We start from the raw sequence: 12,558 nt of genomic DNA on the forward strand, positions 1-12,558 counted from the left end.
AGCATGAGGTTGCTATTAAGGTTTTGCAAGTTGAATGAGACTGTGGTATGTATTGATTTCAGGCTTCTGTTGGAGATCAATCTGAAAGCCTTATGGAATTTCATAGTGAATTATCAACAGTGCTGCCTATAATATGATGGTGGCAAGGAATACAGAAAACTTTTCTTTCAATTCTGGTTTCAATGCTTTTAGATTTTGGTTGGTGGAGAGTGCCTGATGCAACCTGAAGTGTCACTAAACCTAATTTTTGTTTGTGTTTGTTATCATAAGAACTGCTCTGAATTTTTTTCCCCTACCGAAAGTTTAAGTTTTCAACTGAACATTTTCAGTTTTTCAGTGAAAACTGAAATTACACACTGAGGGAGGGAGAATGATTTTCCAATAAAAAATGGAATTGTTTTGAGGAAAGCAGACATTTTATGTGAATACTTTCATTTAATTGAGAGTCCACTATTGTGCTGAAAAAAAAATTATGACTGGTCTTTACTATTACAATTGCTACAGTAGCACCAGAATCAAGGACCAGGGTCACAAAGTATTAGGCTTTGGGTGAAAATAAGAAAGAAAGGTCTCCAGATTAAGTCAAGATTTTTTTTGTTTTTGTTTTTTACTAAGGTGATGGGAGAAAAACTGGAAGCTGGCATGGAGGGGAGACACAACATGGAAACTGGGAGCTGGGAGGTAAACTGGGGCTAACTGGGCAATAAAACTAGTGCTGAGAGCTGGGAGGGAGACTACAGGGGGAAGGAGACTGGAGGCCAGGAAGGAACATGAAGGAGGGGAGAGCGAGTGTTCATAGCAAGTAGGTGAGGGGGGGATACTGGGGCTGGCTGAACAGGGGCTGAGAACTAGTAGAAAAGCGTGGAAGAGGTGAGGAGGCATGGTAGACAAATCCAATGAGACTCTAGTGTGAAATGGCAGAACCAGCCCTGGCTGGGCAAAGAGACTAGGAGAAAGAACTGACATGAGGATGGGGGGAAGATAGCAAGATTGGATGAGGAGCCTGGAGAGGGAGATTGGATCTGGGAGCTTGTGGGAAAGAGGAACTTAGACAAAGTGATGAGTGAAACTGGATGTGGAAGGAGACTGTGACTGGTATGAGAAGCCTGAGGAGAGGGGACTTGGACTAGCTCGGCGTGGAAAACAGAATGATACAAGGAATCAGGCTTGAGGAAGAGCCAGGACTGGGAAAGGGAAAGTTTGGGGGCAGATTAAAAATCCCTCATCTCCAGTGCTGTGAAAACAAATTCACTCTTGTTTGCAAAGAGCTCAGATACTATAGTGATGGGCACTATGGGAAAGCCCCTGGGGAAATTAATCATTCTCTCTCCAGATCAGGGTTTGAATAGCATGAAGTAAGTAAGTCTTGGGGTCATCCATTGAACAATGAAGACACAAAAAATATACTGAATAGCTGTTCAGTAGGTGAGCCCCATCCATCCTGTGCACTGGATGAGGCAGGGGTATTGTGGAAACAATAATATGTGATCAGGTAATTAAAGACTGTATCATAATTAGCCTTGGAATAATTCAATGTTTTAATAACATTTCAACAAAAAATATCAATGTTTATTTTAAGCCTTTTTTCAATTTTTATCAATTGAAATTTTCACAGTTATGGGAAATTATGCGAGGGGGTCAAACAAAGGGGGTTAGATGCTAATTATTTAATGACTGTACACATTGAGATATAAAAAGTTAAAGCTTTATAACCAATAAAACACAAATTGTAAGCCTCACATGTCAACGTGTACAAAATAAATATCCTTATATCAAACTCCAGTAGGTTCTCAAGTAGCGTTTTTTGACTGTCTGTCTGTAAATTTCAGTGGTTACTGATCGAAATGTTTTTTCATCAATGTGTGTGTTTGCTGTCAAGTACCTCTAAAAATCCAACCTATCCAAGTCTAATCATAATGTATACATACAGGGAGGTGAATGAAAGTTGCACGGGCAACTTTAATCCTGGCATTTCCTAACTTTGAGAGAGACAGAGTTATACTCTAGTTCAGTCACAAACTATTGGGCTTGCTGCATACTAAATGCTCATCTTGCTCCTTCTAGCCTTAAAATAAAGGATTGTGTGGATTGAGGGCCACATTTCACCACACACCTCGTGTCGAGTACGTCTTCACTCCAAAGGGAGTCCCATGGATCTCAGTGTGTAATATTATAATAAGAGTATCAGAATCCTGTCTTCTAGGGGCAAATTTTCCTTTTGTAAAAAACTGTTATATGGGAAAGTTAATAAATTGGTGCTCTATTGTAGAAAAGTCAAAATTTCTAACAGAACTTCTGGAGATTTATTAAGAAGAAATTTAATGACATTTCTAAGGGTTCAGTCCACTTTTATGAAAACCAAGGGGAGACTTGCCTTCATTTTCAATGGGAGAGAGCTACAAATGGGGCCTTTAACCTGTGGTATTTTCCTTAGCCCTAGCCCTTTGCTTCTATTTTTAATGCTTATCTCATTCCTTTTCCCAAGAAAATGGAGACAGTGAAAGAGAGAAACCACACAGCACTGACGGAATTCATCCTGCTGGGGTTTGGAAGTGGTCTGGGGCTCAAGGTGGGCCCCTTTGTGGTGTTTCTGGGGATTTACATGGCAACTGTGCTGGGGAACACCATCATGGTCTTCCTTATTAAAGCCCACTCTCGCCTGCACACCCCAATGTACTTCTTCCTCATGAACCTGTCGCTCTTAGACCTTTGCTACTCCTCCACCATCGCCCCCAAAGCCATGGCGAGCTTTCTAGCAGGCAGCAAAACCATTTCCTTCAATGGATGTGCCACCCAATTCTTCTTAGTCGCTGTCTTTGTCACCACTGAGACATTCATCCTGGCAGCCATGGCATATGATCGATACACCGCCATCTGCAACCCACTCCTGTATCCCATCGCCATGTCCAAGCAGGTTTGCGTTCAGCTGCTGGTGGGTTCCTATGTTTGCGGCGGTGTAAACTCCATGGTGCAAACAGTCTTCACCTTTACACTGTATTTCTGTGGGTCCAATGAGATAGATCACTTCTTCTGTGACGTTCCACCCCTGCTAGGCCTCTCATGCACCAACACAGACATCAATGAACTGGTGCTGTTCACTTTATCCAGCCTCATCATTGTGAGCACTTCCATGGTCATTTTCATCTCCTATGCCTACATCATCTCCGCCATCCTCAGGATTCGCTCTGCTGAGGGCAGACGCAGAGCCTTCTCCACCTGCACCTCCCACATGATGTCCGTGAGTTTATTTTACGGGACTCTTACCTTCATGTACACCCAGCCCAGTTCGCTAGCATCTCCAGCTCAGAGTAAAGTGGTGTCTGTGTTTTATACCCTGGTCATCCCTATGTTGAATCCCCTCATCTACAGCCTGAGGAACAAGGATGTGAAAGAAGCTTTGGGAAGAACCATCAGCTCAGTGTTTCTAAAATGAACCTTCTCTATGAAAATTGAACTAGATAATCCTTTGGGTTATGGTAAAACTAGTACAGTAACAGTCGTAATTTCTATCTATCTAAACTAGCAGTTCCCATTTGTAATAATTTCTCACTCTAAATTTGTATGCCACCCCCAGCACTGGAGTATGCCATTATAAGAATGATTTAAAAATAAATCAAACAACCCTCTGTGTATCTATGTTACATTTTTTCGCATTGTTATCTATTCATGTAACTTAGTAATGCATCTGATCTGGAAATATGGATTCAAACATCTCTGAACCTTGGGGAGTGTTCGAGATTGGTGTTGGAATCTCACAACTGCTCTATTAATGATGATCCAAACACTGGAACTCAAGAATAATCCCTTGTCTTAATGTGTGTGTGTTATATCACAGTTTACTGCCTGGCCCCCCGTGACTAATTGACCAAAGGAAGTAAATTACGATTTTCCGAAGCACTCAGTGTTGCTGTCAGTGACAAAATGTTTTATGGATGAAAAGTTCAGATTTAGGTTGACCAAAACCGTTGGCAAATTTGAGTTGAGTTTTCCAAATTTTTGTCAGTTGGAAAGAAAAAAAAACAGATTTGTTTTTAAATCAAAACGTTTCCTTTCAACATTTAAAAAAGAAACATTTTAATTGTTTGATTAAAAATACTTTTTCATTTAGAATTTTATTGCAATTTTATTTTCTTAAGAATGGTTAAAAACTCCAAAATGAGAAAAGGAAAATATTGTGTTTGGGGAATCTGGCTAAACTTTTTGTTCAACCCAAAATAATTTTTTTCAACTTGTTTGGTTCACTGAATCATCATCGTCTAAAATACGTTCTTTCAGATTTTTAGTTCAGCTAGTGACTAGAAAAGTCGGTTATTTTCACAGCTACATACGTGGGTATTTCAGACACAGGAGGCATAGTACAAGTGTGAACTACTGTTCTTGTCCTCAGTGGTTCTGAACACCATTTCTTCTCACTCAAGTCAAAAGCAATTGCGCCTGCCAAAGAAGAGGTGTGATAACAGTTGAATGGGAGATCAGCCACAGCATCTAACAGACATCTTGCTGCTTCTACAGTTGCTTATTTGGTGGGAATCCTAGGACATTAATAGGCCAAATAACCATTCAGTTGGGCCTGTCCCAGTGCTTCTGTCATAGATCCACTTTTAAACAGTCCCTTGGTGGTTCAGAATTCAGACAGGCCAATGCCAGGGCTCCCCCCAGACCAAGCTGCTGGAGAATCTGTCTTGTCTCTGCCCCTGTCTCTTTGTCTGTCAGTCCTAGGTGACAGCTCCTGAATCTCTGTGAGCCCAGCTCTTATCACAGCTATCGTCAGACACCGTTCCCCAGCTCAGGGCCCTTGCTGTGGTAGGTGTTTCCATTACCTCTTTCACAACCGTCATTTACATATGTAGGCTTTATTCAATATGTCAGTGTCTCTGGGTCTCCAACCAGGCAGCTTTGTTAGTCCATCATCTCATAGAATCATAGAATACCAGGGTTGGAAGGGACCTCAGGAGGTTGTCTAGTTCAACCCCCTGCTCAAAGCAGGACCAATCCCCAATTTTTTCCCCAAATCCCTAAATGGCCCCCTCAAGGATTGAACTCACAACCCTGGCTTTAGCAAGCCAATGCTCAAACCACTGAGCTATCTCTCCCCCCCTTCCTCCTTGTCCCTTCCCTTTAGACTTAGGGCACATCTACACTTCAGATGATGCACTGATGCAGCTGTGCTACTGTAGCACTTTAATGAAGATGCTCTATGGTGACTGGAAGGAGCGTAGTTAATCCACCTCCCTGAGAGGCGGTAGCTATGTTGGCGGGAGAAGCTCTCCTATCAACATAGCACTGTCTACATGGGGTATTAGGTTGGTGTAACTGGGTTTTTCACACTCCAGAGACATAGTTGTGCCGATATAAGTCAGTACTATAGACCAGACCTAAGTGCATAGTGGTACAGAGCACAGAGGGAAACAGAAGTGTGCATAGGAATGATGAAATTATTACCAAAATCCTCACATTTGTCTCAGCATCTACTATTATTAGTTTTAAGAGTAGTACCTACAAGCCTTCCCTGAGTTTGGGGTTCCAATATGTTCATTGGAAGTCAAAGGACAGGGTAGAAAACTGTCCCTGCCCCTATCTGAATAAATGAGAGGCTGAAGATGACACAGAGACATGTAGAGAAGCGACTTGCCTGAGGACACAAGCCTATCGAAAAGTTCTGTACTTTTTAAAATCTGAACATCCCGACAGCCAAGATTAGTATCAGTAAATCACCAGCCTGCCAGAGCAGTGCAAAGCAGTTCTCTTGGTTTATGCACCCAGAGGCAAGGTGAGTGTATGGGTGGCACAGATGGAGGATATAGGCCCCATCTACCACTCCAGCACAGATAGGAAAGCCCAGGTCACTGAGTCACAGTTAAGTACGTCAGTGAGGTTCTGCTGCTCGTCCTAGGCAGCAGCATCGTATCCATCATTACGGAGCAATTCATCAAATTCAACACAATGTCTGAACTATCTTATCGCAATTGCTCTTTCCCCCACATAGCCATTCTCAGATTCTAAGGCCAGGAGGGACTATTATGTAATGCTTGTTAGGAAATGGGGGCTATATATTTTTCAATGGAACATTTCAATGAAAAGGATTTTTTTTCATGTTTGTAATTCTTGGCTTTTAATCAAAGTATCAGATACCCCAAAATGACCAAAGAAATTCTGTTTTCAATTTTCTGACATTAAAAAAATATTTTTTGAGGAAAACAGACACTTCTGCAAAATGTTTCATGTTGTTGAAAACCCAGTTTTCCAACCAAAAAAAAAAAAGAAAGAAAAAAGTTTAAATGGAAAATTTCCAACCAGTTCTACCATTACTTCATCTAATCTTGACCTCCTGTATAACACAGTCTAGACAATTCTACTTAGCCATTCTTGAAGCAAGCTTACCACTTCTGGTTCAGAAATAGGTGTCCTGCTCTTATTTATCTTTAATAAGTTCTCTTCAGGACAATTGTCCTGTGTAAGGCTCCTTCTGAAATTCCTCTCCCACCTAAACAGTTTAGACCCATTAACACCTGGGGAAAGGTTTCAGAGTAACAGCAGTGTTAGTCTGTATTCGCAAAAAGAAAAGGAGTACTTGTGGCACCTTAGAGAATAACCAATTTATTTGAGCATGAGCTGTAGCTCACGAAAGCTTATGCTCAAATAAATTGGTTAGTCTCTAAGGTGCCACAAGTACTCCTTTTCTTTTCACCTGGGGAAAATACTCAGCATGCTTTAAAGATAACACAATGGAGATTAACACCAGGCTTTTTGCTTCTTCTCAGGAACTGATGGAGGACCAGCTCCAGGCAAGTATACGCTGAAGGAACACCCATGCTCAGAAACCCACAACAGCATGTCTTCTGAAGGGTAAACTTTTCCAGGGATTAGTGGAATTACATTTTGAGCATGGACATGTTCCCTGATATTTGCAAGGGTTTGAAGGCTACGTCAAGGTGTACTCTAGGATAGAAGAACCGAGTATAAGAAGAATGGAAGCATCATTAATTCTGTTTGCAGTGGGTGTGTTTGCAGGATTCCTCCCATTTTAAGTGACCTGAGCAACACTGAAATAGTTAGTAATATAGCCTAGGCATACACCCAGGGACCTAGGGGAAGAAATTCTCAACTGCAAGAGCAAGAATTTGGAACATTCTTCTGCAGTCACTCTGAAAAAGTCCTCCCTTGCCAACCTCAGGTCTCACTGGAGGACTCACAACATCACCAGAAGATCAGAAAATCTGCTCAGGGTGTGTGCGAAGGTTGAGAAACATGACTAATCTCCACACTTGGAATGGACTATTGACTGATCTTCCAGCCAGTTTGATTGTTTTTATAACTCCTGTGCAATGCCTAGGTACCATGGTCACTAGAATTTGGGAAAATCTAATTATAAAGTAGACAGAAATGTCTTGATGATAGGTAGATAGATCTGGTTTAAGCTGCTAGACTGACTTCTTGAAAGCTGAAGACTTTTGAAAACTGTCCCACCTATCTGCACCTTCTCACCGTCCACACCGATGCTGCAGCACTTTTTGTAGCATTGAAAAGTCAGTTCAAAGTTTACCAAGCCTTCATATTATCTAGCTAGCTGTCACTTTCTACAGAATTTACTATCATGTGGAAAAAAAAATATTTTGCCTTCAGTAGGATGAGTACTGTGAATAAAGATTGCTCCCCTGAGTCAAGGTTTGTAACATCATCCCCCAGTCCCGCTTTTTATGGTTTTAAAAAAGATTAATATTTCTAATAGTATTAAATACCTGTCTATGTTTTTCAACTGGCACCCATAACCAGTGGTTACTTACCCTCATTGTTAAAAAAAACCTTGCTCCCCATTTCCAGTTAAGGTTAATCTAGCATGCTTCCAATCATTTGATGTCATTACACCTGGGGCTGCTCTATTAAAGAACACAGCCTTTTGAAAAAAAAAAAAAAGATAAGTATATTTCATGAAAGAAAACAGAAAATGTTTCACTAAAATTTTCTTTTACTTTTTTTTTTTTTGGGTGGGAAAAAAGAATACAATATCTTTCACTCTTTTCCTTTTTGGCCAAAGGAAAAGATATGGGGGAAAGAGCAGAAAGATGAGAGAGTGTTTTCCCCAACAACCACTATTTCTCACCCTTTTTAAAAAAATCTTTTCCCTACCTTTTTTTTTCCCAGTGCAAAAGTGAAGCGAGACAAATTCAAATTAGAAAAAAGACACACACTTTTAACAGTGAGGATGATTTAACATTGTGTAAGTGGGGGAATAGTCCTGCTATTGTGGGGAACTTTCCTGGCTTCTGCACTACTCCAGTGAAGTGGGTTAGCGAAAGGATCTGAGTCCTCGCTCCCACTTCCTTTACCCAGTGGCCTCCCTTCCCTTGAGGACTCCCTTTCCACTCTCCTGTCTGGCAGAGTCCTTGTAACCCCAAGACTGGGACCAGGATTCCTAGGGGACTCGACCCCCAACCCTGCTGTGGTCACTTAGGACAGGGGCTAAGGTGTCCCCACTCTGGGGTACTCTCTCTGCACTGGGCACTTCTCTGACCCACTGATCATTACATACAGATTTGAAGCAAATGCAAGTTATTTAATCAACAATTAATTTTAAAAAGAATAAGGGAAAATGGGAAAGGTTAAAGGAAACACATCAGCCCACTCTGTGGCAGGGAACATCACAAACAGTGTCTCTGGAATATCAGGGCAGTTCACAGTCTGTCCCTTGTAAGTCCCAGGCCTTCTTCTCAGACCCTGGCTGTGCTGCAGGGATGCTGTGGGTTGGACACTTGCTCTGCACTGCTACAGACTAGGGACCAAATGGCTAGGCAGCAGTTCTGCAGAAAAGGACCTAGGGGTGACAGTGGACGAGAAGCTGGATATGAGTCAACAGTGTGCCCTTGTTGCCAAGAAGGCCAATGGCATTTTGGGATGTATAAGTAGGGGCATTGCCAGCAGATCGAGGGATGTGATCGTCCCCCTCTATTCGACACTGGTGAAGCCTCATCTGGAGTACTGTGTCCAGTTTTGGGCCCCACACTACAAGAAGGATGTGGAAAAATTGGAAAGAGTCCAGTGGAGGGCAACAAAAATGATGAGGGGACTGGAACACATGACTTATGAGGAGAGACTGAGGGAACTGGGGATGTTTAGTCTACGGAAGAGAAGAATGAGGGGGGATTTGATAGCTGCTTTCAACTACCTGAAAGGGGGTTCCAAAGAGGATGGCTCTAGACTGTTCTCAGTGGTAGCTGATGACAGAACAAGGAGTAATGGTTTCAAGTTGCAGTGGGGGAGGTTTAGGTTGGATATTAGGAAAAACTTTTTCACGAGGAGGGTGGTGAAACACTGGAATGCATTACCTAGGGAGGTGGTGGAATCTCCTTCCTTAGAAGTTTTTAAGGTCAGGCTTGACAAAGCCCTGGCTGGGATGATTTAATTGGGGATCGGTTCTGCTTTGAGTAGGGGGCTGGACTAGATGACCTTCTGAGGTCCCTTCCAACCCTGATATTCTATGATTCTGGTGGTGGCCACACGCTCTCAGGCTCTAAGTGGTAGGACCCTTCTTCCCAGTGTCGCCCCTGCCCCGTCAGGGTTACGATCCAAGCCTGGCCTGCAGAGCCTTTTGGCTGAGGCGTCCCCCTGTGCTGGGCCCACTGCCAAGGGTCCCCCCTCGCTCTTCGCAGCTGCTCACCACACCCAGCCATCCAGACTGCTCCAGCCCCAGCTCCACCACTCTGTCTCAGCACTGCTGCTCTGCCTCCAGCTCCCTGGGCTGCTTCTTTGGCCCCTCTGCCTCTGGTTGCTACAGCTCCGCTTCCAGGACAGGTCTGCTCTGCAGGCTGCTTCTGTGACTCTGCTCCCAGCACTGACCTGCTTCATGGGCTGCTTTTCTGGCCCCTCTGGCTCTGGTTGCTGCAGCTCTGCTCCCAGGGCAAGTCTGCTCTCTCTGGGCCGTGCCTCTGGCTTTGGGCTGCAGCTCTGCTCCCAGGACAGGGTCTTCTCTCTCTGGGCTGCTTTTCTGGTCCCTCTGGATCAGGCACAGCTCTGCTCCCCGGCTAAGCTTGGGTCCCTGCTTTTTACTTAGCTCGGCCCCATTCTGTCTGACCCAGGTAATTCCAGCTCACACGGAGGACAGGACCTCCCTGGCCTCCTGACTCCCTGATTAGCCTGCCCGCCCTGTCATTCAGGCTGACCTGGAGCATTGGCCTCTTCCCATTGTTCCTGGGGGCTGTCAGTCTCAGGGTCCTGATTCCCTACCGACCCTTTTCCCTTTTTAGTATTTTTTAGCAACTAAAACACCCCCACTGAATGTTAGTAAGGGGACAACAGTCCCCTTACAATTGGAACAAACTACCAAGGGAAGTGGTAGATTTTCCATCTCTTGATGGCTTCAATTGAAGACTGATACCTTTCTGGAAGATATACTTTAGGCAAACACCAGTTATGCTTTAGTCTAATCCAATCCTATCCTCATAATGACTGGGTATGTGTCACCTTAGGAAGGGATGTAGAGTAAAGTTTCTAGATGCCATTCATGACTGCTTCTTGGAGCAGCTTGTCCTGGACCCCACAAGAGTCTGAAGTTGAACTGAGGATCTGGTCGAGGAAGTGAATACATCTGAACCACTTGATAATATCAACCATAACACCCTGAAATGCCGGGGAGAGATAGCTCAGTGGTTTGCGCATTGGCTTGCTAAACCTAGTGTTGTGAGTTCAATCCTTAAGGGGGTCATTTAAAGTTCTGGGGCAAAAATTGGGGATTGATCCTGCTTTGAGCAGGGGGTTGGACTAGATGACCATGATCTCCTGAGGTCCCTTCCAGCCCTGATATTCTATGAAATGTAAATCATTGTACAAGGTAAAATGCCACAGAAACCCACCACAATAACATTTAACTTTACGAGGGGAACTACACAAAAATGAGGAAGCTAGTTAAACAGAAAATAAAAGAAACAGTCACAAGGGTGATTTGTCAGCAAATTTCATGGAAGCTACTTACAAACAGCATAATAGAGGCTAAAACTAACTGTATACCCCCAATCAAACAAACAGTAAGAGGACTGAAAAACAACACATGGCTAAACAGCAGAGTGAAAAAGGTGGTTAGAGGCAAAAAGACATCCTTTAAAAACTGGAATTAAAATCCTAGATAGGAAAATAGAAAGGAGCATAAACTCTGGCAAATAAAGCATAAAGTATAATAAAGTATGTCAGGAAAGAATTTGGAGAGCAATTAGCTACGGACAAAAAAAAAAACACAACTAAGCACAATTTTTAAGCATATCAGAAGTGGGAAATCTGCAAAACAGTAGTGGGGGGCACTGGATGGTCAAGTTGCTAAACGAGCACTCCAGGACAACAACGTCATTGCAGTGAAGCTAAATGAATTCTTTGCATCAGTCTTCACTTCAGAGGATGTGAGGGAGATTTGTTCAAGAGTTCTGTAGTAACTCACATACGAAATTGCAGAAATACTAACTGTGGTATGTAATCTATCACTTAAATCAGTTTCTGTGCCAAATGACTTCAGGGTAGCTAATGTAACATTTTTAAAAAAAAGTCTCCAGAGGTGATCCTGGCAGTTACAGGCTGGTAAGCCTGACTTCAGTACCAGGAAAATTGGTTGAGTCTAAGAACAAAATTAGCCAATATATGTATAAACAGGATATTGTGGGAAAGAGTCAATATGGTTTTTGTGAAGGGAAATCATCCCTCACTAATCTATTAGAATTCTTTGAGGGGGTCAACAAGCAGAGGGATTCGGTGAATATAGTGTATTTTGACTTTCAGAAAGTCTTTGACAAGGTCCCACAGCAAAGGCTCTTAAGCACCGTTAAGTTGTCATGGGATAAGAGGGAAGGTCCTCTTATGGATCAGTAACTGGGTAAAAGGTGGGAAACAAAGGGTAGGAAAAAATGGTCAGTTTTAACAATGGAGACATAAATTGCAGGGTCCCTCAAGGATCTGTACTGAGAGTACTGTTGTTCAGCATCTTCATAAATGATCTGGAAAAGGGGGTGAACAGTGAGGTGGCAAAGTTTGCAGACAATACAAAATTACTCAAGATAAGTCCAAAGCTGATTTTGAACAGTTACAAAGGGATCTGACAAAACTGGGTGACTGGGCAACAAATTCAGTGCTGATAAGTGAAAAGAAATGCACATTGGAAAATATAATCCCCTCTATATATACAAAATGATGGGATCTAAATTAGCTGTTACCTCACAAGAAAGAGATCTTGGAGTCATTGTGAATGTCAAGAACCATTAGGAAAAGATAAATAATGGAACAGAAAATTTTATAATCCTGCTATATAAATCCATGGCACATCCACACCTTGAGTATTGCCTGCAGTTCCAGTTGCCCCATCTCAAAAAAAAAAAATAGAACTGGAAAAAAGGTAGAGAGAATGGCAACAAAAAGGGCTAAAGGGATGGAAAGGCTTCCAAATGAGGAGAGATTAAGAAGACTGGGACTGTCCAACTTAGAAAAGAGACAACTCATGAGGGATATGATAGAAGTCTATAAAATCATGACTGGTGTGGAGAAAGTAAATAAGGAAGTGTTATTTATCCCTGCACATAACACAAG

At 42.7% G+C, this 12,558-nt stretch overlaps 1 protein-coding gene and 1 pseudogene across 2 annotated transcripts in view; one reads left to right on the forward strand and one right to left on the reverse strand.

The window, feature by feature from the left end:
• The window catches only part of LOC311529440 (olfactory receptor 6F1-like), a 206,598-nt pseudogene that overhangs the window by 78,503 nt on the left and 115,537 nt on the right, over positions 1-12,558 (reverse strand). The window lies entirely within an intron of this gene.
• On the forward strand, positions 2,489-3,433 carry LOC311529841 (olfactory receptor 9S13-like; the record flags this gene model as incomplete). The annotated part of the gene is made up of 1 exon (XM_084646102.1): positions 2,489-3,433. One exon carries the CDS (start codon positions 2,489-2,491, stop codon positions 3,431-3,433), a length of 945 nt encoding a protein of 314 aa, XP_084502228.1.

The sequence above is a fragment of the Lepidochelys olivacea genome (genome assembly GCF_965140295.1).
Source record: "Lepidochelys olivacea isolate rLepOli2 genome assembly, chromosome: 13".
NCBI lineage: Eukaryota > Metazoa > Chordata > Testudines > Cheloniidae > Lepidochelys > Lepidochelys olivacea.